This window comes from Sphaeramia orbicularis, chromosome 12 (assembly GCF_902148855.1).
Source record: "Sphaeramia orbicularis chromosome 12, fSphaOr1.1, whole genome shotgun sequence".
NCBI lineage: Eukaryota > Metazoa > Chordata > Actinopteri > Kurtiformes > Apogonidae > Sphaeramia > Sphaeramia orbicularis.
The window spans coordinates 66788687-66816047 of record NC_043968.1 but is presented as its reverse complement, the minus strand read 5'-3'; the positions used below and the strand labels follow the sequence as shown (position 1 = coordinate 66816047).

General features: G+C 40.4%; 1 protein-coding gene across 1 annotated transcript in view; it reads right to left on the bottom strand.

The window, feature by feature from the left end:
* ddx54 (DEAD (Asp-Glu-Ala-Asp) box polypeptide 54) overlaps positions 1–27361 on the bottom strand; it is a 104805-nt gene that overhangs the window by 61187 nt on the left and 16257 nt on the right. Inside the window, exons 2-11 of the mRNA XM_030149865.1 lie at positions 14632–14758; positions 14442–14512; positions 14175–14363; positions 13532–13581; positions 13400–13441; positions 13217–13312; positions 13000–13121; positions 10079–10140; positions 5154–5285; positions 4848–5058 (exon numbers count right to left, since the gene is read on the bottom strand). Coding sequence (XP_030005725.1) covers positions 4848–5058; positions 5154–5285; positions 10079–10140; positions 13000–13121; positions 13217–13312; positions 13400–13441; positions 13532–13581; positions 14175–14363; positions 14442–14512; positions 14632–14758 — 1102 coding nt within the window. The remainder of the gene's footprint in view (positions 1–4847; positions 5059–5153; positions 5286–10078; positions 10141–12999; positions 13122–13216; positions 13313–13399; positions 13442–13531; positions 13582–14174; positions 14364–14441; positions 14513–14631; positions 14759–27361) is intronic.

Sequence of the window (27361 nt, the reverse complement as noted above, 5' to 3'; positions counted from 1 at the left end):
TTCTCGCCATAATATGCATTCTAACAGTTGTCCAATAGGGCTGTCAGCTGTGCATCAACCTGACTTCTGCACAACACAACTGATGGTCCCAACCCCATCAATAAGGCAAGAAATTCCACTAAGTAACCCTGACAAGGCACAGCTATGAAGTGAAAACCATTTCAGGTGACTACCTCTTGATGCTCATCAAGAGAATGCCAAGGGTGTGCAAGGCAGTCATCAGAGTAAAGGGTGGCTACTTTGAAGAAACTAGAATATAAGAGATGTTTTCAGTTATTTCACACTTTTTTGTTAAGTACATAATTCCACATGTGTTCATTCATAGTTTTGATGCCTTCAGTGAGAATCTACAATGTAAATAGTCATGAAAATAAAGAAAATGCGATGAATGAGAAGGTGTGCCCAAACTTTTGGCCTGTACTGTATATATATATATATATATATATATATATACATACACACACACACACATACATATACATATATATAAGTCTAATATACATGGGTATGGGCGGGTGCAGGTTTGGAAAAGTGGACCCGTGCAGGACTCTGCTCAGGAGTTGTCAGCTTCCCCCATACACATGAAGATTTTTCATCATAAATATTGAACAAGTTTAATATTTACGATTGTCGACCCCGACCCGTTGCAGAGACAATTATCGGGACAAATTCACTGTTAACACACCTCAGACCACAGGACAATCTTCTAGGATAACCTTATAAGACATAAGATAATCTGGCATTTGCCATCCTTGGTTGGGAAGAGGGAACATCTGGACAAAAACAGCCCGATTATCTTTAAGTGTGTACCCCGCTTTAGCGCTGTGGTCTTTTCAACAATCTTTTCAGCAATTTGATGTGTAATAGAGGCATGACACATGACACGTCTGGATCATATAAACCACTGTAGCAGTAGAACTTTGTGGAAAAAAAAAAAACCTTAATCATACACTGTACTGTATTAGTTATTTAAATTCGTAGTTGTACTAATAACAGCAATTATAGTTTTTAAAAGTTAAAGTTCAGTTTGCTGTGCATCCATGAGTCTCCCCCTTCTCCCCCCTCCCCCAATCGCTCTCTTTCTTTAACGCTCTTTATTTAAGCCCAACTGGTCAAAGCCGACAACCATCCTCCAGAGCTGGAGTCTGCACCAGGTTTCTGCCAGTTAAAGGATGATTTTCCTCACCATTGTCACCAAGTGTTTGCTCCTGGAGAATTCTGTTGGTGTCTGTGAATTAGCTTAAGAGTCTGGTTCGACCAGCTCTAAATGTCATGTGATAACTTTTGTTGTGATGTGGCACTATATAAATACAATTTGACTGAGTGATAAAATGATCAAATGCATAATTAAACTTGTGTATTAAATGAAAAAAACTTATGACATCCTTATATTACCTATATCATACTAGATTATGAATTGAGGTAAAAGTTAATCCTAAATTTATGTGACCACTCATCTGACAGGTCATAAACTACAGTGGCATCTGTCTTCATGTGCTATGGGAATTTTGGTAAATACTAGTTACAAACTTGAAAATTGCTCATGAGCACCCCCTCACGTCGTATTTTCCACCGGAGAACTAGGAAGATTTTTTTTGATGAAAATAACCTTTGAACTTTTCAGCATGGTGAAGAGCAGTAATATGCGGTCAGGGGAGCCAGGGTAGATTGTGCCCCACCTGTCATTATGAAAATAAATAAATAATGATAAAATAAAATGAATGTTCATATTTGTCTTCTGATCTGTTCTATAAACTTATTTTCCATGTGATTCCAATGATTTTGATTATTTTTATAGAATTACTGCATTTCCTGTTCAAATACATCGAAGAGAGACACAGTGCAGCAGAAAGCTCCGTCTCATCACGTAATCCTTCACAAACTGTGCTGGCATGCCATCCAATTAAGAGTGTGTTGCTGTCTCTCTGTATATCACCAATAAAATAGTTTCAAACACTGATTATATGCCCTGCCATTCCATTGTCTGGATAATGTATAAAACGCATGTGTGTAACTTGTTCAGTCTTGCAGATTAATCACAAAACTGCATATATAAAACACACGGTGAGGCAGCCAGTGCTCCTGCATCATGGCAGAGGGCACTTGTGCGTCCACAGGCTCTTCTTGCTACTGCGCAAGTGAAGTGCAGCGATTTGGGTTTTTTCTTCTTCTCTCCCCACCTTGACCCATAAAGACCCAGTGATACTTTTATGTCAGTTCCCAAATGTCTTTTTTCTCTATTTTTAGCCTTTCTTAAAGCTATACCTACTGATGTGGCATGTTGCACAGCATGTAAATATGTGTATATGAACAACCCACCTCCCTTCAAAGCCCTGCCCACTTACCCCTGCCTGAGCTCTGACGCTCCCCTTCTTACCTATAACACACCTATAACAGTGGGAGCGGAGGTAGAGGCAGAGGTGCGGTCTGCTCCAGCGTGGCCGAGGGCCCCACCCTCAGCAATCAGATAAACCATCATCCACCTGCTGCTCCTTTATCATTAGGAGACCCTGTATTCAAGGGTCTGGTCTGTAGATCATTGTGTTCACTGCACTCATCACCTACAATAAACGTTCCACAGTTGGGTGAACTGTGCCGTACTGTGAGCACGCAGACTCCACGCACTGTCTGTGGACATTTTTGAGGTTTCATAGTTGATACATTTATTATCCTACCTCATTCTACATTGTGTAACACCAAGTATGTGTACACGGAGTCTGCTTAGTTGTAAAAGTTGAGTTATGTGTGGATGTGTCTGCAAAGTCAAGTACGCCTGATTCCTGGACTTTATCACCATCCTTCATTCACCAGACTCTGACTGCTGCAATTGGGTTTCGCTGTTTCTTCCCCCTGGTTGTTGTTTCTGTTAAGAAATCCTTTTTTTTCCCATCAGCACCATGCATTTGAGTTCTATTCATTCACATCCCTTGACAGTAGGAGAGGTGTGAGTGAAACATCAGATTCATAGGCACCTGTATCTGATGCGGGACGGCGGTAACGGATGACTGACAGGAGGCTCAGCCAATTATTTTATTCGGATCACATGAAATGATTGGTCAGACTTTCATTTGAAATATGAGAATTAAATATTTTTGAGTTTCAAAACCTGGTGAATTTCTTTTACATTTTAGTTTACCACATGCTTATTAGGAGCATTTTAAGATTACAAAAGAAAAGCGTAAAAATGCCACATCGTACAGTTTCACTTTAAGTGGTTTATCAACATTTATTCTGATCTTAACCTCTGTATTTTGCATCTTTCAGTGAAAATTAGGTATTTTCCTATATTTAGTTAATTAATCGTGTAGATATTCATAAAAGCTCAAATTAAAGTTGAGTTTTAAAATATATCAAAAACAAAGAAAACTGAAGAAAAAGTGACTTTTCAGTAAAATATATCATTAACTGAACATAAAACAAGTGTCTCCATCCACTGTCATTTGTCAAACTCCATGGGTTTGACAAATTATTGGTGATGGTGGTCCATTTACTGGTGAATCAACAGCCACTTTTACACAGAGATTCCAAACAAAAAAGGTGAGATGGTGATCCCACCTTTTTTCCACCATTGACTGATTTACACAGCCAAGCCAAAGGTGCAACAGAGGTGAGGCAGGCTGGACTTTTACACAGTGAAGCCTGCCTTCCAGAATCAAAAGGGCGGTGACGCAATGCTCATTTTTAAATCCCCCAGTCAGGGGAGAGACAGCGGGCGCATTTGGAGGCACTGGCATGGATTCTGTGGCCCAGTGACGCTGGCTTTGTGCCAGCCTGGCTTCATGTCCGGTGCCACTGGCTTCGTGCCCTGTGTGAAAATGGCACATGGCCAGAATCATGCCAGTGCCTCCATACACCTGCTGTCTCTCCCGTGCCAGGGGTTGCCATCATCTAAATGTCACACCTTGGTTGCGGAACGAGAGGTGTGCCTTTTACATAGCGTTCCGGAATCATGATCCCACCTTTATCATGGCTCTGTTACTACCTCCAGAGGAGTTACTGAGCCGCGATAAAGGTAGAACCAAATAATCCTACCATTTTGTTTACACAGATGTCATTCAGGAATAAAGGCGGAATATTCCCCCAACAGAAGTACTGTGTAAAAGACGCTAATGTTGTGGAAGGTGATAGTGTTTCCACATTCACTACGGAGCCTCTGAATGTCCAAATGGGTCATATCTGATGACCATAAAAAGATGACTGCATTTTACACCAATTATTTACATGTATTGATAGGACTAGTGGATCAACAGGTACTGAACTTTTTGTATCAGTAAATGATTTTGGTTGCCAGTGGATGTTTGGGCCTTTATGGGTTCATCTCAAAATGGAAGATTACATATCCAACATAATTTGATTGAAAATTTAATTCTGACCTTAAATGAAATATGCGTCATGTATGCATGTGTAAAGAATGCTGATATGAGATATGAAACATAACCTGTTAACTGTTGTCAATCAAATGGTGAAAAAGACACTCTTTTGGGTTCATATATTTGTAGATCACCGCACGTCACTGATAGAGAACAATGAGGGATTTATCGTGAATGATAAACAATACTTCTATTATCATTCTGCTGCTGTCAGCTGATGATTTTGCATATTTATTGTATGTACAATGTGTAAAAAAAATGCTGTAGCAGATGAATTAACACATCCAAAACAGTTTTACCCAAGTAGTAGCAGGTCACAATAAATTGTGTCAGCCTTTTTTCATGTTGCTACAACAACAAAAACACTTAAACACAACACACTTGTAATTTTGAATTCACCAGTGGTAAGGATTATCTTGCTAAAATGCTAAATTTCAATTCTGATAAAACAACCCATTCTGAGAATAATCCACTCACCAACTCTGTGCAGGAAGAGCTTGGCCTTGGAGGGGAAGTTGTAGTTGATGACATTGTCCAGCAGAGGGATGTCTATACCACGAGCAGCAACATCAGTCACAAGCAATACCATCGCTTTCCTGTGCACAAATTTGCCTATGTTGATCTTCCTGGCAGTCTGGTCAAGGGCGCTGTAGATGTATGCACACTCTACACCTTCAGAAGACAACAGCTGCACACAAAAATAGATGTTCACCAAAAACAAAGCACATGTTTGAAAAAGAGCTCGATACCAAGGTGAGACTGAATAAAATGTAGGGGTGTTACCTCTTTGAGGTACTCCACATGGTGTTTGGTGGCAGCAAACACCACTGTCTGCTCCTGTGGCTTTGCCACGTTCCTCAGGAGGTGAAGCAGCAGTGCTGGCTTGTCATCCATTCGCAGATGGAAGAATGACAGCTGAGGAGAGACAGGAGAGGCTGTGGAGGCTTAAGGTTGTCCATACTAATGACAAATGCTATCATTTATAAGTAGATGGGTATTTTTGAAAACAGAGACTTCTCTCTGCCTTTGTGCCTATTGTTTACATGACAACGTGCACATGCACCAAATACAAAGGTTTCTAAAAACTCCGGACAAAGTGGAGATTTCAGCAAATCTCCATTTTCACGTTTGCGTGTAAACAGAGGGAAACACGAAAATGGAGATTCTCAGATGGACAGCACAGTTTTTGATGGAAATATTCAATCACTTCACATGTGATGATGTAGTACAGTGGCAGAGGATGGAACTGATAAGTGAAGTTACAAGTATTAAATGAGAAAATAAGTAAGTTTGATGCTAGCAAATTAGCCAATTAGCGCCCACTACTTAACAGGATCCTCATGTCTTTACTTGATATAAAACAAGAAAAGCACTCAGAGAGCGCAGACTTCCACCAAGACAGATCTGCCTCCCGTGTTTGTTTGTTAGCAAGAGAACTCAAAAAGTTATGGAGGGATTTTCATGAAATTTTCAAGAAATGTTGATACTGGCACAAGGAAGAAATGATTAAATTTTGGTGGCAATCGGGGGTGGGGGGGTGGGGGGCTAGGGGCCGAAGGCTTGCTTCCCTGAGTAGCTGCTCATCACAGGACCTGAAAGCTGTGTCATGTGTCCTTAGTAGAGCCCAAACCTCAGCATTCATCCAAGGCTTCTGGTTAGCCTGGACAGTAACAGTCTTCCTGATGGTGACATCCTCAGTGCACTTCCTGATGTAGTCAGTGACTGATGCAGCATACTCCTCCAGGTCTACTTCTCCCTCATGAGTGGCTGCCTCCCTGAAAATCTGTCAGTCTGAGCATTCAAAACAATCCTGTAATATGTCTGCAGCATCATCTGGCCGCACAGTGACAGATTTCTGAACCAGCTTTTTGATTTTTTAAGATAGGCTGGTATGTAGGGGCCATGAGGACAGAGAAGTGGTCCGAGAGGCCAATATGGGGACGGGGATGGCTCTGTATGAGTCCTTGATGCTTGTGTAAACTTTGTCTAAATAGTGTGTTTTTACCACAGGTTGGGATGGTGACATACAGATAAAAACTGGGTAAAACATCCATCAGACTTAGATGGCTAAAATCACCCATGATGATGTAGAGTGCCTCCGGGCGTTTATTTTGTACAGAGCTAATATAGTCGCTTAGGTCCACTAGCGAGGAGTTAGCATTAGCGCTCCGAGGTGTGTAAACAGCCACTGAGTTCTCATGGAATATAGTGGCGTCTGCATCCGATGGCGAAGAATTCAACAGCCTCAGAGCAGTGGCTTTGGATGGGAAAACTATTCATGAACCAACCTTTGTTGACATAAATACACAGACCTCCTCCCTGTGTTTTGCCCAACAGATACAACACGTGGACAAAATTGTTGGTACCCCTCTGTTAATGACAGAAAAACCCACAATGGTGACAGAAATAACTTGAATCTGACAAAAGTAATAATAAATAAAAAATTTTATGAAAATTAACCAATGAAAATCAGACATTGCTTTTGAATTGTAGTTCAACAGAATTATTTCAAAAAACAAACTCACGAAACAGGTCTAGCCGGTACCCCTAGAAAAGACTGAAAATAATTTAACCATAAGGACATGTTCAACCAAGGTGTGTCCTCTAATTAACAACACAGGTGTCTTCAAACTTGTAATCAGTCAGTTGGCCTATTTAAAGGGTGACAAGTAGTCACTGTGCTGTTTGGTGACATGGTGTGTACCACATTTAACATGGACCAGAAGAAGCGAAGGAGAGAGTTGTCTCAGGAGATTAGAAAAAAAAATTATAGACAAGCATGTTAAAGGTAAAGGCCATAAGACCATCTCCAAGCAGCTTGATGTTCCTGTGACTACAGCTGTACATACAGACCTGATCAAAATCTTAAGACCAGTTGAAAAATAGCTAGAATTTACCTTTTGCACATTTGGATCTTAATGAGGTTTTAAGTAGAGCTATACAATATACAAATCAAGAAGGGGGAGTGAGACAAAAAGCACTTTGAAAAAGTAATTTATTAAAAACAAGTAAACTGAAATAGACTGTTTATCAGCTGATCAAAAGTTTAAGACCATCGCTCAAAAAATTACAAAAAACTCTCCAAACCAGAACAAAAAATTTTCTCAGTAGGACTCAGTAATGAGTAGCTCCACCGTTCTTGTTAATCACTTCAAAAATTCGTTTGGGCATGCTTGATGCGAGTGTTTCCAGGAGGCTGGTGGGAACATTGCTCCAAGTGGTGAAGATGGCTTCACGAAGGGCATCAACTGTCTGGAACTGATGGCCATTTTTATAAACTTCCCTTGCCATCCATCCCCAAATGTTCTCTATGGGATTTAAATCAGGGGAACATGCGGGATGGTCCAAAAGAGTGATGTTATTCTCCCTGAAGAAGTCCTTCGTCAAGCGAGCATTGTGAACTGCAGCGTTGTCCTGTTGAAAAACCCAGCTGTTACCACCCAGACGAGGGCCCTCAGTCATGAGGGATGCCCGCTGCAACATCTGCATGTAACCAGCCGCCATTTGACGACCCTGCACCACCTGAAGCTCCAGTGTTCCACTGAATGAAAAAGCACCCCAGATCATGATGGACCCCCCTCCACTGTGCCGGGTAGAAAACATCTCAGGTGGGATCTCCTTGTCATGCCAGTAACATTGGAAGCCATCTGGACCGTCAAGGTTAAATTTTTTCTCATCAGAGAAACTTTTTTCCACCTTTCAGTGTCCCATGTTTGATGCTCCCTGGCAAAGTCTAAACGGGCAGTTTTGTGGCGTTGTAGGAGACGAGGTCTTTTTGTTTTTGAAACCCTTTTCCCGCAGATGCCGTCTGATGGTTATTGCGCTGCAGTCGGCACCAGTAAGGGCCTTAATTTGGGTCGAGGACCGCCCTGTGTCTTGACAGACAGTCAATCGGATCCTCCGGCTCAGCGCAGGTGTAATTTTTTTGGGTCTACCACTTGACGTTTTTGTTCCATAATGCTCAGGATCTGTCAAAAAATTTAGAATGACTGTCTTACTGCATCCAACCTCAGCAGCAATGGCACGCTGCGAGAGGCCTTGCTTATGCAGCTCGACGATCCGACCATGTTGAAGAAGAGAAAGCGTATTAGCTTTAGCCATCAGGAGGGCATGACCGTGTGAATGCCCGACAGAAAATGAGAATTTTGAGCAGATTTTGGCTTTTATAGCCTGCGGTCTTAAACTTTTGATCAGCTGATAAACAGCCGATTTCAGTTTACTTGTTGTTTTCAATAAATTACTTTTTCAAAGTGCTTTTTGTCTCACTCCCCCTTCTTGCTTTTGTATATTGTAGCTCTACTTAAAACCTCATTAAGATCCAAATGTGCAAAAGGTAAATTCTAGCTATTTTTCAACTGGTCTTAAGATTTTGATCAGGTCTGTATTATTCAGAAATTTAAGATTCACAGGACTGTAGCCAACCTCCCTGGACGTGGCCGCAGGAGGAAAATTGATGACAAATTGAAGAGACGGATAACACGAATGGTAACAAAAGAGCCCAGAACAACCTTCAAAGAAATTCAATGTGAACTCCCAGGTCAAGGTACATCAGTATCAGATCACACCACCTGTCGATGTTTGAGCCAAAGTGGACTTCATGGGAGACGACCAAGGAGGACACCACTGTTGAAAACAAATCATAAAAAAGCCAGACTGGAATTTGCCAAACTGCATGTTGACAAGCCACAAAGCTTCTGGGAGAATGTCCTATGGACAGACGAGACAAAACTGGAACTTTTTGGCAAGGCACATCAGCTCTATGTTCACAGAGGCAAAAATGAAGCATACATGGAAAAGAACACTGTCCCTTCTGTGAAACATGGAGGAGGCTCGGTTATGTTCTGGGGCTGCTTTGCTGCATCTGGCACGGGGTGTCTTGAATCTGTGCAGGGTACAATGAAATCTCAAGACTATCAAGGTATTCTAGAGAGAAATGTGCTGCCCAGTGTCAGAAAGCTTGGTCTCAGTCGCAGGTCATGGGTCTTGCAACAGGATAATGACCCGAAACACACAGCTAAAAACGCCCAAGAACGGCTAAGAGCAAAACACTGGACTGTTCTGAAGTGGCCTTCTATGAGCCCCGATCTAAAGCCTATTGAACATCTGTGATACGAGCTGAAACATGCCATCTGGAGAAGGCACCCTTCAAACCTGAGACAACTGGAGCAGTTTGCTCATGAGGAGTGGGCCAAAATACCCACTGAGAGGTGCAGAAGTCTCATTGAAAGTTACAGAAATCATTTGATTGCAGTGATTGCCAACCAAAAGGTTGTGCAACAAAATATTAAATTAAGGGTACCATCATTTTTGTCCAGGCCTGTTTCGTGAGTTTGTTTTGTAAAATAATTCTGTTGAACTACAATTCAAAAGCAATGTCTGATTTTCATTGGTTAATTTTCATAAAATTTTTATTTATTATTACTTTTGTCAGATTCAAGTTATTTCTGTGATCATTGTGGGTTTTTCTGTCATTAACAGAGGGGTACCAACAATTTTGTCCACGTGTGAAGCTCCAGTTGGCTCTGAAGAGGCCTCTAGCAGTCAGACAGCCCAAGTCTGAGGTAAAATTTTACTGAATTCCTACAGAGCACATTTTAGATGCATCTTCCTGAATTTGCACAAGGTCAACACATTACACTCGCCTAATATTTAGCAAGGAACAGGCTGGATTTATTTACGCATTGCATTGTATTTGCATTGTTTATTACCTTGATCTGGTCACTGAGTTTTGAATCCACATCCAGACGAATCAGCACTGGTTCCGTGAGTCCTAAAAATATAAAACGTTTATGGTATTAGACTGGGTCTAGTGTACTAAAATGATCCTTTTAAACTTCATATTGCTCAGAAACACTCCAGACGTAAAAATAGTATGTCTCCCCCAAATCCTTTATCTATTTCAATATATTCCCATCTTTCTACCAAAAAAAATCTTTAAGAACCTCAACTCAATAATTATCCCATTTTTATGGGACTATAAAGCCCACAGAATTAATAAAGATCACTTCCGTGAGTCGAAATCAGAGGCGGGAATGGCTCTCCCAAATTTCTCCCTTGATTATTATGTATGTGCACTTTGCACTATTGTAATGTGGGTTGATAATACATTTACTCATTCTACCTGGATCAAGATGGAAAGGAATGACTGTACCCCTCATGAGATTAGCGCTCTTATTTTATCACTGATAAAACTGGACAAATCAGCATATAATAATAATTGCATTACCCATAACATCATATGTATCTATAACCAGATTAAATCTCAGTTTGACATTGAACCAATTTCTACATTCCTACCAATAGCAAGGAATCCCTCCTTTGTCCCCTCCACTTTAGATTTGGTTTTTACACATTGGATAGAACTTGGAATTCGGACTGTTGGAGATCTATTAATAGATGAGAGCTTCGCTTCCTTCAACCAACTTCAGGCTAAATATGGCCTCCATACAAACAACCATTTCAGATATTTGCAAATTAGGAATTATGTTAGAGACCACGTTCGTACCTTAGAGAGAATAAAACCTTCTAAGCTCAATGAATTTTTTAAGTTGGGAAGCAAGGAAGGGCACTTACTATCTCAACTCTACAAGTCACTATTATCCAGAATATCACCCTCTGTGCAAGGTATAAAAACATGCTGGGAACAGGATATGAATATGGAGTTAGATGATGAACTTTGGGATAATGCTTTAGAGAATATTCACAAATGTTCTGCTAATTCAAGGCACCAGCTTATCCACCATTTTATCCAATTTAAGATCATCCACAGACTACATTACTCAAAGACAAAGTTACACAAACTCTTTCCAACTGTCTCCCCATTATGTGACAAACGCCTTACTGAAGAACCCACTCTTCATAGTTATGTTTTGTGTCCTAAATTAATTCCACACTGGATTAACATATTTAAAACTCTAACAGATATGCTTCATATTGAGTTTAAACCTGATCCGCTTTTGATTGTACTTGGAGCCTCTAATCAATTTTCACAACTTAACAAACACCACCTCTAACTGCTATCTTATGCACTTATAGCAAAAAAGCTTGTTTTGTTCTTCTGGAAAAAAAATCTGAAGTTCCTTCAGTTAAATTATGGCTGGAAGAAATGGTTAAACTCTCTCACCTGGAGAGAATCCGGTTCTCATTGTTAAATAAACTACACCAGTTTATTCAGATTTGGCATCCCCTTCAACAATATATTGATAACTTAACCTGAATATAGTTACAAATTGTGGCCTCCCTCGGTGTGATATGTCATAAGTCCTGGGATGGGTGGGGTGGGGGATGAGGGTTGTTAAATTGTGTGTTTGTTATGTTTGCTTTCCTTTGTTGTACTTTTGGTTTGCTCACTCTGTGTGTATTTCTCGAAATGTGGACAAATTGTAATAACAGATGTTTTTGTAACTAACTTCTGAATAAAAATATTTACAACAAAAACACTCCAGACTAACCCTGAGGACAAAACTTTAACTGTCATTATGATATAGCTTCCTTTTGCATTTAGGGTTTATATGGTTCTTATTCTTTGATAAGAATGTTTCCAAATGTGTTATTTTTCTTCTTCATCTCTTTTTATTGTATGCTTTGATCTTGAACAAACATTTTATCTTTATAGTAATTGCATATGAAAGTTAGATTTTCTGGTATGTCCTACTGCTTGGTAAATACTGTCTGATTTTGACCATAAACAAGAGGTTGAAGCAACAAATAACTAACTTTTACTTCACTTTAATCTTCCTGAATAATTGACTCATTTTGTTTATTTTAAAGAGGTGCCGCATTCCTGTTTGTATCTAAAATTGTAATTTTATTTCTTCCGTCTTGTTAGAGTTTTCCGTTGTCATTTAGTCTTGTTGTGTCTTAAAATAATTTTTATCTTAACCTTTCCGTATCTGGTTGAGCAGATTATGTGCACTTTGCACTTCATGCTATAAAAGGTAATATTATTTTTCACAATTTGTATTAGGTCAGAATTCAAAAGTTGTTCATTTTTGCATAATTTTTTAAAAATTCTGACCCAGCCACTAAAATTACCACATTGTAAACAACAGAAAATTACAACACCAGAAACCCTCTCCCAAGTGAGTAAAAAAATGCACATTGACACATGTTAGCATTTAACATTTGACCTAGCACAAAAAATAATCATGCAAATTAACCAATGTTGCTGTTAATCATTGAGATGTGCCCGCCTGCAAAAATTTAAAAGAATAATAAATAATCTAATTTTTATGTAGTATATTCATCAAAAAATATGGTTTGTTTACATTACAAACATGGCGTTTAAAAGGTTAAAAATATGGGAGTTATTGAGTAATCAATGTTTTTGTTTACTGCTCAAGTTGATGAAATGCAAAAAAATGTTAAAACGTTAAAAACAAAGTGTATGAAAAACAATTTGACATAACTCTAGCACTGCGCAGGCAACACCTCTCAGGGCAGGATACTGGAGGATTAATTCATTTTAATCTTTTGATTATGATTTAAAATCTGTATAGATTCTCAAAATGTAATGTGAACATATTCCAGAGCATGTTACATTGTGCAGGATTTATCTGAAGCAGCCGAGACATTTAACAGGATGGAGGTTTGTTTCAAATCGAAAGGAAAATAGTCCTACTGATCATACCAGCTCTGGCAAACTCCACTAGTAGTTTAGGTAATGTGGCAGAGAAGAGCAGAGTCTGTCTAGTGTCTGGAAGTCTCCGAATGATCTCCTGAAGCTGCTCAGCAAAACCCATTTCAAACAACCTTAGGGACGAGAGAACATGGACACAGTCACATATATGTACAGGTGAATCCATACTCTGAAGTGCAAATATAAGACATTCACATTCATCTCTCACCTGTCCGCTTCATCAAACACCACATACTCCACATTGTTCAGCTTCAGGTTCATGTCTTTGACGACGTGCATGAGACGACCAGGAGTACCGATGATTCTGACGGAAGAGGAATGAGATAAGCACTTAATGAACATTCTGTAAAGATACAGCTCTTAACAAAACATTGCCTCCGCGAGTGCTTACATATCTGGATTTTCATGCAGGGCAGCGAACTGATCATCCATACTGGAAAAGAGATATTTTCATCATCCTTATATTATATCAAGAGAAAAGCTACTGTGTATTACTGCAGAGAACAGCAGAGAGGCTATATACCTGTCTCCACCAAGGATCAACGCTGTCTTCAGTCCAGTGAATTTTCCCAACTTTATAAACCAAAACACAGAGGGAGAGGGTCAGGGAATGAACACTACAGAGAGGCAACAAATACCAGGTAGTATCTGGGCACACTAACGATTGAAAAGAGTTTCCAGAATTAGGTCAGAATAATAGGAGAATTAGGGGAAGTCGTAGCATTGGGGGGTAAAAGTCTGTATAAGAAAAACTATATCTATTTTGGGTGAAAAAGGTCAAAAAATTGCAAGAATTTAATCTCAGATTTTCATTTTCTGTATTATGAAAATGAAGTTAGAATATTTTCAGCAAAGAAAGTCCAAATATAAAGTTATAATATTAAAAAGAAAAACAACAACAATAAAATCCGAATATTTCAATAACAAATATCACAATATTATGAGAATAGAGAAATATACATGTACAATTATATCATAACGTATTAGAAATTAAATACATAATATTGAAAGTAAAAATATTACTGGAACAAATCCCTGATATGATGGGTGTGGCTTCATTACCTGTTCATACAAATAAAAATGTAGATAATTTCAAACATTAACTTAGTAAAGTTCTTTAAATGTGACAGGTGTTTGTGAACTCCTGCTCGGTGTGCGGGTCTAACCTCTTTTGTGAACTTCATAGTCTGCAGGGCCAACTCTCTGGTGGGAGACAGAATGAGGGCCCTGGCCCCTGTCTTGGCTTGAGGGGCCTTGAGCTTCTCAAACATGGGAATGAGGAAGGCAGCCGTTTTACCGCTGCCCGTCCTGGCCATGGCCACCACATCCTTACCATCGAGAATGACTGGGACAGTCTGAGACACAGGAAAAGGAAACTGAGGAGTGAAGTCCGACACAGAGTGCCTGATTGGCATAATTCTGAGGTGGCTTACCTTTCTCTGAATTGGAGTCGGGACTTTGTAACCTTTTTTCATTACCCCTTTGTACACTGGGAAACTGAGACCTGAAATTTTCAAAGTGTTATTTTAACTTGTAACACCTAATTTTGATTTCCTGTTTAATTTGATATGTCTCAACAAATGGTACAAAACGTTTTATAGTCCGTGACCAGTGCCCTCTCACCCATGGACTGAAATCCTCCAGACTTCTTTTTCTTCTTATTCTGAGCCCTGACCAGCTCCCTGGTGTCAGGCTCCACATCTGAGAGGCAGTCAGACGAGGCGGGGAACCTTGGCAGCTTCTTCCCTGGCTGAGGACAAAACAAATGAATATTACACAAGGCTTTCAAAAATTAAGAATAGTTTTCTTCATGTGGAAGTTTCGCAGCTAAATTTATTCCACCAGTTGAGCCAGATTTAAAAAAAAAAAAAAAAAATCTAATAACAAAGCTGGTAAAGAGTCATGACCCCATGAAAAAAGCAGCACAAAAATACAAACATCTGACATATGTTGAATGAAACCTGGTATAATAATCATTAATCCAATAAATATCACACTGTCTGAAGAAAAGTGTAAGGACATGTTAAGAGCAAAAAGGAGGTCACACTAAAAATGACCACTTTGGTTTATAGAAGCTGTTTTTTCCCTGAAACTTCTGTTTCCTGCTGTACATACTTCACATATATCCACATTGTATCAGAGACTGAAAAAATGTATATTTGTGGTCATTTTATACAGCATCAGATTTGTAGCCATTCTATACCATTGAATAGTCATTTTTAAATCTGGTGAAGCATGTGGATCCATACTAGTACTTTCTTTTACCTATATTCTTACATTCATCCATACTATGCAGTAGATGAACTCTGTACATACTTTTTACTCTGTATGAAGTTCATACAAGCTGTGAAAAGCCATCTTACAGTGACAAGGCTTCTTCAAGGACGCAGTGGTGCCAGCTGAGACATGGACTTATGTACCATTTACGCAAACACATACGCGTACAACTTGGATGATTCCTTGAAAAAGCCTGGTTACAGAGAGGCATTTGGTATTCAGGACACTGACTGCTGTGTTTGTTTTTACCCTGTGTGCCGAATACATCCTTCTTTTTTGAGACAATCCCTTTATTAGGCCCGAACCGAGTAAAGCCGGCGCAGGGCCTATTGAGTCTGCAGTGGGCGCATGGGGACGAAATCGCCAGTGACGCGGTCGCCTTTCGCCACTGTCGCCACTCTCACACATATTCACATTCACGGCACTGAGACCTTTCCGACGATGTATATGGCATGTGCACAAATCGCATATTTACACCTGCTCAGAATGAATGGGAGTCAATGGGACACGCCCACTCGGGGTCAGTCACGTGGGTGTAAGTGCACGACACGTGACATCTGACCCCACAGACATGTGGGGGACCTCGAGAGCTTTGACATCAGGCCAAATACGTGGTTGCCATAGAAACGGCTATATTGTTCTTGCTCAGATTATTATTATTTTTATTTTTATTATTATTAGGTCCGAGCCGAGTAAAGCCGGCGCAGGGCCTATTGAGTCTGCAGTGGGCGCATGGGGACGAAATCGCCAGTGACGCGGTTGCCTTTTGCCACTGTCGCCACTCTCACACATATTCACATTCACGGCACTGAGACCTTTCCGACGATGTACATGACATGTGCACAAATCGCATATTTACACCTGCTCAGAACGAATGGGAGTCAATGGAACACGCCCACTCGGGGTCAGTCATGTGTGTGTAAGTGCACGACACGTGACATCTGACCCCACAGACATGTGGGGGACCTCGAGAACTTTCAAAAAAGGGCAAATACGTGGTTGGCATAGAAACGGCTATATTGTTCTTGCTCAGATTATTATTATTATTATTTTTTTTTGTCTTATTAGGCCCGAGCCGAGTAAAGCCGGCGCAGGGCCTATTGAGTCTGCAGTGGGCGCATGGGGACGAAATCGCCAGTGACGCGGTCGCCTTTCGCCACTGTCGCCACTCTCACACATATTCACATTCACGGCACTGAGACCTTTGCGACGATGTATATGACGTGCACAAATCGCATATTTACACCTGCTCAGAATGAATGGGAGTCAATGGGACACGCCCACTCGGGGTCAGTCACGTGGGTGTAAGTGCACGACACGTGACATCTGACCCCACAGACATGTGGGGGACCTCGAGAACTTTGACATAAGGCCAAATACGTGGTTGCCATAGAAACGGCTATATTGTTCTTGCTCAGATTATTATTATTTTTATTTTTATTATTATTAGGCCCGAGCCGAGTAAAGCCGGCGCAGGGCCTATTGAGTCTGCAGTGGGCGCATGGGGACGAAATCGCCAGTGACGCGGTTGCCTTTTGCCACTGTCGCCACTCTCACACATATTCACATTCACGGCACTGAGACCTTTCCGACGATGTACATGACATGTGCACAAATCGCATATTTACACCTGCTCAGAACGAATGGGAGTCAATGGGACACGCCCACTCGGGGTCAGTCATGTGTGTGTAAGTGCACGACACGTGACATCTGACCCCACAGACACGTGGGGGACCTCGAGAACTTTCAAAAAAGGGCAAATACGTGGTTGCCATAGAAACGGCTATATTGTTCTTGCTCAGATTATTATTATTTTTTTTTTTTTTTTTGTCTTATTAGGCCCGAGCCGAGTAAAGCCAGCGCAGGGCCTATTGAGTCTGCAGTGGGCGCATGGGGACGAAATTGCCAGTGACGCGGTCGCCTTTCGCCACTGTCGCCACTCTCACACATATTCACATTCACGGCACTGAGACCTTTCCGACGATGTATATGACATGTGCACAAATCGCATATTTACACCTGCTCAGAATGAATGGGAGTCAATGGGACATGCCCAGTCACGGTCAGTCATGTGGGTGTAAGTGCACGACACGTGACATCTGACCCCACAGACATGTGGGGGACCTCGAGAACTTTCAAAAAAGGGCAAATACGTGGTTGCCATAGAAACAGCTATATTGTTCTTGCTCAGATTATTATTATTTTTATTTTTATTTTTTTTTGTCTTATTTTTCTTTCTCCTGCGCTTTGAGCTCAATTTTGACCCATTTACACCCATTTATTAGAAAAAATTTAAATTCGGCGCCATAGCACCCCCTACAATGTTACCTTTACGAAAATTACTTCATGTTAGACATGTGAACACCAATTTGGCTCAAATTTGAATCAGTTGTCAATCTCCCAGGCCTACACCCATTTATCAAAACAAATTGCCACTTCGCTCAGTAGCGCCCCCTACAAATTTACCTTCACGAAAATTGCATCAGTTCAGACATACGAACACCGATTTGGCTCAAATTTGACTCAGTGGTACATCTCACAGGCCTACACCCATTCAATGGAACAAATTGAATTTCGGCTTATACCGCCCCCTACAGATTTATTTATACAAAATTTTGTTCAGTTCGGACATACGAACACTGATTTGTCTCAAATCAATTGTCAATGTCCCAGGCCTACACCCATTCATCAGAAGACACAAAATTTGGGGCTAGAGCGCCACCTGCTGAATGATGAGCATACTTCCACTGGACGTGCCCTTGGCGAGGTCCTTTAGATGCTGCTTGCGGCTTTAATTTTTCTTTCTCCTGCGCTTTGAGCTCAATTTTGACCCTCTGAACATTCACGAAAACTCACCAAATTTTGCCTAAAATTCAGAAGTGTGAGAAATTGAATTTACATATAGGTTTCATAGATGTCGGTAAAGAAATGTTGCGGCAGCGCCCCCTTGAAAAGTGGAAATGCATTGCGCCAATGGGAGCGCGTCCAACATAAAGTTTGTCGTAGAGCCACGAAAATCGGTAGACTGATTCATCATGAGGAGACAAACAAAAAATATTATTATGGCCACGCCCCTAAACCTACCCTTAGTCGGCCATATTGGATTGAAATTTCAAAAATGCTGAGTCAGCGTTTTCGCTGAAGTTGTATTTTAACTATCTCCTACTAAGCCGTTTGGCCGAATGAGCTCAAAATCGGTGTACAGTATCTAGAGAAGTGGGACATCAAAAGTTAGCCGAATTTTTTGAATCGGCATCACCGTTTTTGTGTGACGAGGTTGCAAACTTTGCGAAGTTTTTTCGAAAATTTACCATCATAAAAATTGCTTCAGCTCAGACATACGAACAGCAATTTGGCTGAAATTTGACTCAGACGTCCATCTCCCTGGCCTACACCCATTTATTAAAAGAAATTGAAATTTCGCACTATAGCGCCCCCTACAAATGTACATTTACAAAAATGACATCAGTTCGGACATACGAACACCGATTTGGCTCAAATTTGACTCAGACATCTGTCTCAAAGGCCTACACCTATTTATCAAAAGAAACTGAAATTTTGCACTACAGCACCCCCTAAAAAAATTTTTAATATTTTTTATTAAAATTGCTTCAGTTCGGACATACGAACACCAATTTGGCTCAAATTTGACTCAGACGTCTATATCCCAGGCCTACACCCATTTATCAGAAAAATTTTAAATTTGGCACCATAGCGCCCCCTACAATGTTACCTTTACGAAAATTACTTCACGTTAGACATGCGAAAACCAATTTGGCTCAAATTTGAATCAGTTGTCAATCTCCCAGGCCTACACCCATTTATCAAAACAAATTGCCACTTTGCTCAGTAGCGCCCCCTACAAATTTACCTTCACGAAAATTGCATCAGTTCAGACATACGAACACCGATTTGGCTCAAATTTGACTCAGTGGTACATCTCACAGGCCTACACCCATTCAATGGAACAAATTGAATTTTTGCTCATAGCGCCCCCTACAGATTTATATATACACAATTTTGTTCAGTTCGGACATACGAACACTGATTTGTCTCAAATCAATTGTCAATGTCCCAGGCCTACACCCATTCATTAGAAGACACAAAATTTGGGGCTACAGCGCCACCTGCTGAACGATGAGCATACTTCCACTGGACGTGCCCTTGGCGAGGGCCTTTAGATGCCGCTTGCGGCTTTAATTTTTTTTTGTCTTATTTTTTATATTATTATGGCCACGCCCCAAAACCAACCCTTAGTCGGCCATATTGGATTGAAATTTCCAAAATGCTGAGTCAGCGTTTTCGCTGACGTATTTTGACTATCTCCTACTAAGCCGTTTTGCCAAATGAGCTCAAAATCGGTGTACAGTATCTAGAGAAGTAGGGCATCAAAAGTTAGCCGAATTCTTTGAATCAGTGTTATCGTTTTTGTGCGATGACATTGCAAACTTTGCAAAGTTTTTTCGTAAATTTGCCATCACAAAAATTGCTTAAGCTCAGACATACGAACACCGATTTGGCTCAAATTTGACTCAGACATCTGTCTCCCAGGCCTACACCTATTTATCAAAAGAAACTGAAATTTTGCAATACAGCGCCCCTTACAAAAATTTTTACTATTTTTTTTATTAAAATTGCTTCAGTTCGAACATACGAACACCGATTTGGCTCAAATTTGACTCAGATGTCTATCTCCCAGGCCTACACCTATTTATATGAAAAATTTGAAATTTGGTGCCATAGCGCCCCCTACAATTTTACTTTTACGAAAATTACTTCACTTCAGACATACGAACACCAAGTTGGCTCAAATTTGAATCAGTTGTCAATCTCCCAGGCCTACACCCATTTATCAGAAGAAATTGCCGTGTCGCTCAATAGCGCCCCCTACAAATTTACCTTCACAAAAATTGCATTACTTCGGACATACGACCACCGATTTGGCTCAAATTTGACTCAGTGGTACATCGTGCAGGCCTACACCCATTCAATTGAAGAAATTTAATGTTAGCTGCATAGCGCCCCCTACAGATTTACTTATACAAAAATGTCCTTACTTCGGACATACGAGCAATGATTTCCCTCAAATTTGAATCAGTTGTAAATCTCCCAGGCCTACACCCATTCATAAGAAGAAACTGAAATTTGGTGCTAGAGCGCCACCTGCTGAACGATGGGCATACTTCCACTGGACGTGCCCTTGGCGAGGGCCTTTAGATGCCGCTTGCGGCTTTAATTTTTTTTTTTTTTATTTATTTTTCTTCTCCTGCTCTTTGAGCTCAATTTTGACCCCCTGAACATTTATGAAAACTCACCAAATTTTGCCGAAAATTCAGGAGTGCGAGAAATTGAATTTACATATAGGTTTCGTAGATGTCGGTAAAGAAATGTTGCGGCAGTGCCCCCTTGAAAAGTGGAAATGCATTGCGCCAATGGGAGCACGTCCAACATAAAGTTTGTCATAGAGCCACGAAAATCGGTACACAGATTCATCATGAGGAGACAAACAAAAAATATTATGGCCACGCCCCTAAACCCACCCTTAGTCGGCCATATTGGATTGAAATTTCCAAAATGCTGAGTCAGCGTTTTCGCTGACGTTGTATTTTAACTATCTCCTACTAAGCCGTTTGGCCAAATGAGCTCAAAATCAGTGTACAGTATCTAGACAAGTGGGGCATCAAAAGTTAGCCGAATTTTTTGAATCAGTGTCACCGTTTTTGTGCGACGAGGTTGCAAACTTTGCGAAGTTTTTTCGAAAATTTACCATCACAAAAATTGCTTCAGCTCAGACATACAAACACCGATTTGGCTGAAATTTGACTCAGACGTCCATCTCCCAGGCCTACACCCATTTATTAAAAGAAATTGAAGTTTTGCACTATAGCGCCCCCTACAAATGTACATTTACAAAAATGACATCAGTTAGGACATACGAACACTGATTTGGCTGAAATTTGACTCAGACATCTGTTTCCCAGGCCTACACCTATTTATCAAAAGAAACTGAAATTTTGCACTACAGCGCCCCCTACAAAAATTTTTTATATTTTTTTATTAAAATTGCTTCAGTTCAGACATACGAACACCGATTTGGCTCAAATTTGACTCAGATGTCTATCTCCCAGGCCTACACCCATTTATCAGAAAAATTTGAAATTTGGTGCCATAGCGCCCCCTACAAATTTACCTTTACGAAAATTACTTCACTTCAGATATACGAACACCAATTTGGCTCAAATTTGAATCAGTTGTCAATCTCCCAGGCCTAAACCCATTTATCAGAAGAAACTGCCATGTCGCTCAGTAGCGCCCCCTACAAATTTACCTTCACGAAAATTGCATTAATTCAGACATACGAACACCAATTTGGCTCAAATTTGACTCAGTGGTACATCTCACAGGCCTACAACCATTCAATGGAAGAAATTTAATTTTAGCTGCATAGCACCCCCTACAGATTTACTTATACAAAAATGTCCTTACTTCGGACATACGAGCAATGATTTCCCTCAAATTTGAATCAGTTGTCAATCTCCCAGGCCTACACCCATTCATCAGAAGAAACTGAAATTTGGTGCTAGAGCGCCACCTGCTGAACGATGGGCATACTTCCACTGGACGTGCCCTTGGCGAGGGCCTTTAGATGCCGCTTGCGGCTTTAATTTCACTTGGTCTTTGTGAAATATGACTGTTTGGTGGAGGATGCGGGCACCTCATAGAGAAGGAAGAAGAGAAGAGCAGTTTTTTCCTTTTCTTTTCCTCGTATCACTCTGTCTGATGTCTGGCTGACGGTGCATTATTGTGCCCAGTAACAGGTCAGAGAGAGGAAGTATGAGAGGAAGAAACAAACAACCCAGAAAAACATCTCTGGAGGAAGAACGTGAAGAAACCTGAAGAATTCTGTGTTTGACAAGCCCCCACAGTGTCTCTAAGTGAGTCTATGTATAAGACTGTAGGTGAGAAAGCAGGAACCAGTTTAAATTGAATTCTGCATACTGACTATTCTAAATTTTGAGGTTTGCCAAAACTTACATGCATATTTGCATTCAGAGTGTGGAGTGGACGTATGTGTAGTTACGTTGTTCATATGTTGTTTGTTTTTATTATTTTTGTTTAAAGGGAACTACGGTACTGGCCAACAGCTGAAAGAGCTGTTTGTTTTTATTATTTTTGTTTAGAGTTTAAAGTATTTTTGTTTTTCTGAAAAAGGGAACTGGTCCAAGAGTTGAAAGATGCTAGTTGGTTAATTTTAAGGTATTTTGGGCCAACAGCTGAAAGAATGCTGTTTGCAATTCCAATAGCTGAAAGACGCTAGTTGGATAATTTTAAGGTATTTTGGGCCAACAGCTGAAAGATTGCTGTTGTGGTTATGTTTTAAAGGGAACTAAGGTATTTTAGGCCAACAGCTGAAAGATTGGTGTTGTGGTTATGTTTTAAAGGAAACTAAGGTATTTTGGGCCAACAGCTGAAAGATTGCTGTTTGCAATTCCAATAGGTGAAAGACGCTAGTTGGGTATTTTCAAGGGAACTAAGGTATTTTGGGCCAACAGCTGAAAGATTGCTGTTGGTAAATTCAACGGCTGAAAGATTGCTGTTGTGGTTATGTTTAAGAGGTGATTACGGGTAATACAAAGGTACGAATCAACAGACGTAACAGATTACTGTACCTCTGTTTGAAGCATTCTTAAGTGTATTCTTGAGGTATTGAGCTCAAAACCTATCCGGTTAAGTTAGGACAGACAGAAATCAGCAGACAGTCTCATTTGTGCAAGGCAGGCTTTGGCTCCATCTGGTGAGGCTTTTTGGAATAAAACATTGACCTTTGGGCCTTTCCGGGTCCCCTAGTCGTACTCCTTAAGTTTTGGCCATAAAAGTTAGAAGTATAATTAAAGCCGCAAGCGGCATCTAAAGGCCCTCGCCAAGGGCACGTCCCGTAGAAGAAGAAGTAGTAGAAGTATGCTCATCGTTCAGCAGGTGGCGCTCTAGCACCAAATTTCAATGTCTTCTGATGAATGGGTGTAGGCCTGCTAGATTGACAATTGACTCAAATTTGAAAAAAATCAGTGTTTGTAAGTCCGAACTGAACAAATTTTTGTATAAATAAATCTGTAGGGGGCGTTATGGAGCCAAAATTCAATTTGTTCCATTGAATGGGTGTAGGCCTGCGAGATGTACCACTGAGTCAAATTTGAGCCAAATTGGTGTTTGTATGTCTGAAGTAAAGTAATTTTCGTAAAGGTAAAATTGTAGGGGGCGCTATAGCGCCAAATTGCAATTTTTTCTGATGTATGGGTGTAGGCCTGAGAGATCAACATCTGAGTCAAATTTGAGCCAAATTGGTGTTCGTATGTCCAAACTGAAGCAATTTTACTAAAAAAAATTTAAAAAAAAAAACTTGTAGGGGGCACTGTATTGTGAAATTTCAGTTTCTTTTGACAAATAGGTGTAGGCCTGGGAGACAGATGTCTGAGTCAAAAGTGAGCCAAATTGGTGATCGTATCTCCGAACTGATGTCATTTTTAAAAATGTACACTTGTAGGGGGCGCTATAGTGCGAAATTTCAATTTTTTTTATTAAATGGGTGTAGGCCTGGGACATGGACGTCTGAGTAAAATTTGAGCCAAATCGGTGTTTGTATGTCTGAGCTGAAGCAATTTTTGTAATGGTAAATTCGTGACGAAACTTTGCAAATTTTGCGACGTCGTCACACAAAAACAGTGACACCAATCCAAAAAATAACTTTTGATGCCCCACTTCTCTAGATACTGATTCTGATGAATGGGCGTAGGCCTGGGAGATTGACAATTGACTCAAATTTGAGACAAATCAGTGTTCGTATGTCCAAACTAGAGAAATTGTTGTATAAGTAAATCTGTAGGGGGCGCTATGCAGCTAAAATTAAATTTCTTCCGCTGAATGGGTGTACACCTGCGAGATGTACCACTGAGTCAAATTTGAGCCAAATCGGTGTTCATATGTCTGAATTAATGCAATTTTCATGAAGGTAAATTTGTAGGGGGCGTTACTGAGCGACATGGCAATTTCTTCTGATAAATGGATGTAGGCCTGGGAGATTGACAACTGATTCAAATTTGAGCCAAATTGGTGTTCGTATATCTGAAGTGAAGTAATTTTCGTAAAGGTAAATCTGTAGGGGGCGCTATAGCACCAAATTTCAAATTTTTCTGATAAATGGGTGTAGGCCTGGGAGATAGACATCTGAGTCAAATTTGAGCCAAATCAGTGTTTGCATGTCCGAACTGAAGCAATTTTAATAAAAAAATATGAAAAATTTTTGTAGGGGGCGCTGTAGTGCAAAATTTCAGTTTCTATTGATAAATAGGTGTAGGCCTGGGAGACAGATGTCTGAGTCAAACTTCAGCCAAATCAGTGTTCGTATGTCCGAACTGATGTCATTTTTGTGAATGTACATTTGTAGGGGGCGCTATAGTGCGAAATTTCAATTTCTTTTAATAAATGGGTGTAGGCCTGGGAGATAGACGTCTGAGTCTAAATTCAGCCAAACTGGTGTTTGTATGTCTGAGCTGAAGCAATTTTTGTAATGGTAAATTCACAAAGAAACTTTACAAAGTTTGCGACGTCGTCACACAAAAACGGTGACACCTATCCAAAAAATTCGGCTAACTTTTGATGCCCCACTTCTCTAGATACTGTACACCGATTTTGAGCTCATTTGGCCAAACGGGCAAGGAGGAGATAGTTAAAATACGACGTCAGCAAAAACGCTGACTCAGCATTTTGGAAATTTCAATCCAATATGGCCGACTAAGGGTTGGTTTTGGGGCGTGGCCATAATAATATTTTTTTGTTTGTCTCGTCATGATGAATCTGTGTACCAATTTTCGTGGCTCTACAACAAACTTTACGTTGGACATGCTCCCATTGGCGTAATGCATTTCCACTTTTCAAGGGGGCGCTGCGGTAACATTTCTTTACCGACATCTACGAAACCTATATGTAAATTAAATTTCTCGCACTTCTGAATTTTAGGCAAAATTTGGTGAGTTTTCGTAAGTGTTCAGGGGGTCAAATTTGAGCTCAAAGAGCAGGAGAAGAAAAATAAATTAAAAAAAAAAATAAAAAGAGTAAAGAAAAATAATAAGAATCTGAGCAAGAACAATACAGCCGTTTCTATGGCAACCACATATTTGGCCTTATGTGAAAGCTCTCGAGGTCCCCCACATGTCTGTGGGGTTAGATGTCACGTGTCGTGCACTTACACCCACATGACTGACCCCGAGTGGGCGTGTCCCATTGACTCCCATTCATTCTGAGCAGGTGTAAATATGCGACCTTTGCACATGTCATGTACATCGTCGGAAAGGTCTCAGTGCGGTGAATGTGAATGTGTGTGAGAGTGGCAACAGTGGCGAAAGGCGACCGCGTCACTGGCGAGTTCGTCCCCATGCGCCCACTGCAGACTCAATAGGCCCTGTGCCAGCTTTACTCGGCTCGGGCCTAAAAAAAAAAAATAATAATAATAATCTGAGCAAGAATAATATAGCCGTTTCCGTGGCAACCACGTATTTGACCTTATTTGAAAGTTCTCGAGCTCCCCCACATGTCTGTGGGGTCAGATGTCACGTGTCGTGCACTTAAACACATGTGACTGACCCCGACTGGATGTGTCCCATTGACTCCCATTCATTCTGAGCAGGTGTAAATATGCGATTTGTGCACGTCATATACATCTTCGGAAAGGTCTCAGTGCCGTGAATGTGAATATGTGTGAGAGTGGCGACAGTGGCGAAAGGCGACCGCGTCACTGGCGATTTCGTCCCCATGCGCCCACTGCAGACTCAATAGGCCCTGCGCCGGCTTTACTCAGCTCGGGCCTAATAAATAAATAAAGAAAAATAATAAGAATCTGAGCAAGAACAATATAGCCGTTTCTATGGCAACCACGTATTTGGCCTTATGTCAAAGCTCTCGAGGTCCCCCACATGTCTGTGGGGTCAGAGGTCACGTGTCGTGCACTTACACCCACATGACTGACCCCGACTGGGCATGTCCCATTGACTCCCATTCATTCTGAGCAGGTGTAAATATGCGATTTGTGCACATGTCATATACATCGTCGGAAAGGTCTCAGTGCCGTGAATGTGAATATGTGTGAGAGTGGCGACAGTGGCGAAAGGCAACCGCGCCACTGGCGATTTTGTCCCCATGCGCCCACTGCAGACTCAATAGGCCCTGCGCCGGCTTTACTCGGCTCGGGCCTAATAATCACTTGTAAACAGCTTTGAGTTGATTATCATTGGTCTTATTCGTCTGGGTTCATTTGATTGCTCAGTAGTCTTTATACTATATTATTTCCCTAAGTATTAATCTTGATTCAGTTGATCTTATTGATTGTTCTATTTCAGTCTATGCACTTATAATTGATATATAGATTTGAGTAGCAGGGGTTTTATTGTTTGATTTTATTGACTGATCAGTTGTCTTTATACTACGTTATTTCCCTAAGTATTAATCTTGATTTAGTTAATCTTATTGACTGTTCTATTTCAGTCTATGCACTTATAGTTGATTTATAGATTTGGTTAGCATTGGTTTTATTGTTTGAATTTATTGATTGGTCAGTTGTCTTTATACTACCTTACCTTCTCTAAGCATTAATCTTGATTCAGTCAATCCTATTGACTGTTTTGTTGCTGTCTATGTACTTATGATTGATCTATAGATTTGATAAGTATTGGTTTTATTTGTTTAAGTTCACTGACTGATTTGTTATACTGCCCTACTTTTCTAAGCACTGATCTTTGATTCAATTAATCTTATTAATTGATCTGTGCTATCTATGCATTTATAATCAATTTATAGATTTGCTGTCACTTTGGCCTTGGATCCTCAGCTATTGATCTGTATTAATTTATGTAGATAGATTTCTTTAGTATTGATTATCGTGATTCACTTATAATTGATTTATAGATTTGATTAGCATTGGTTTTATTGTTGAGTTTATTGATTGATTGGTTGTCTTTATACTGCATTATTTCCCTAAGTATCAATCTTGATTCAGTTAATCCTATTAATTGTTCTATTGCTGTCT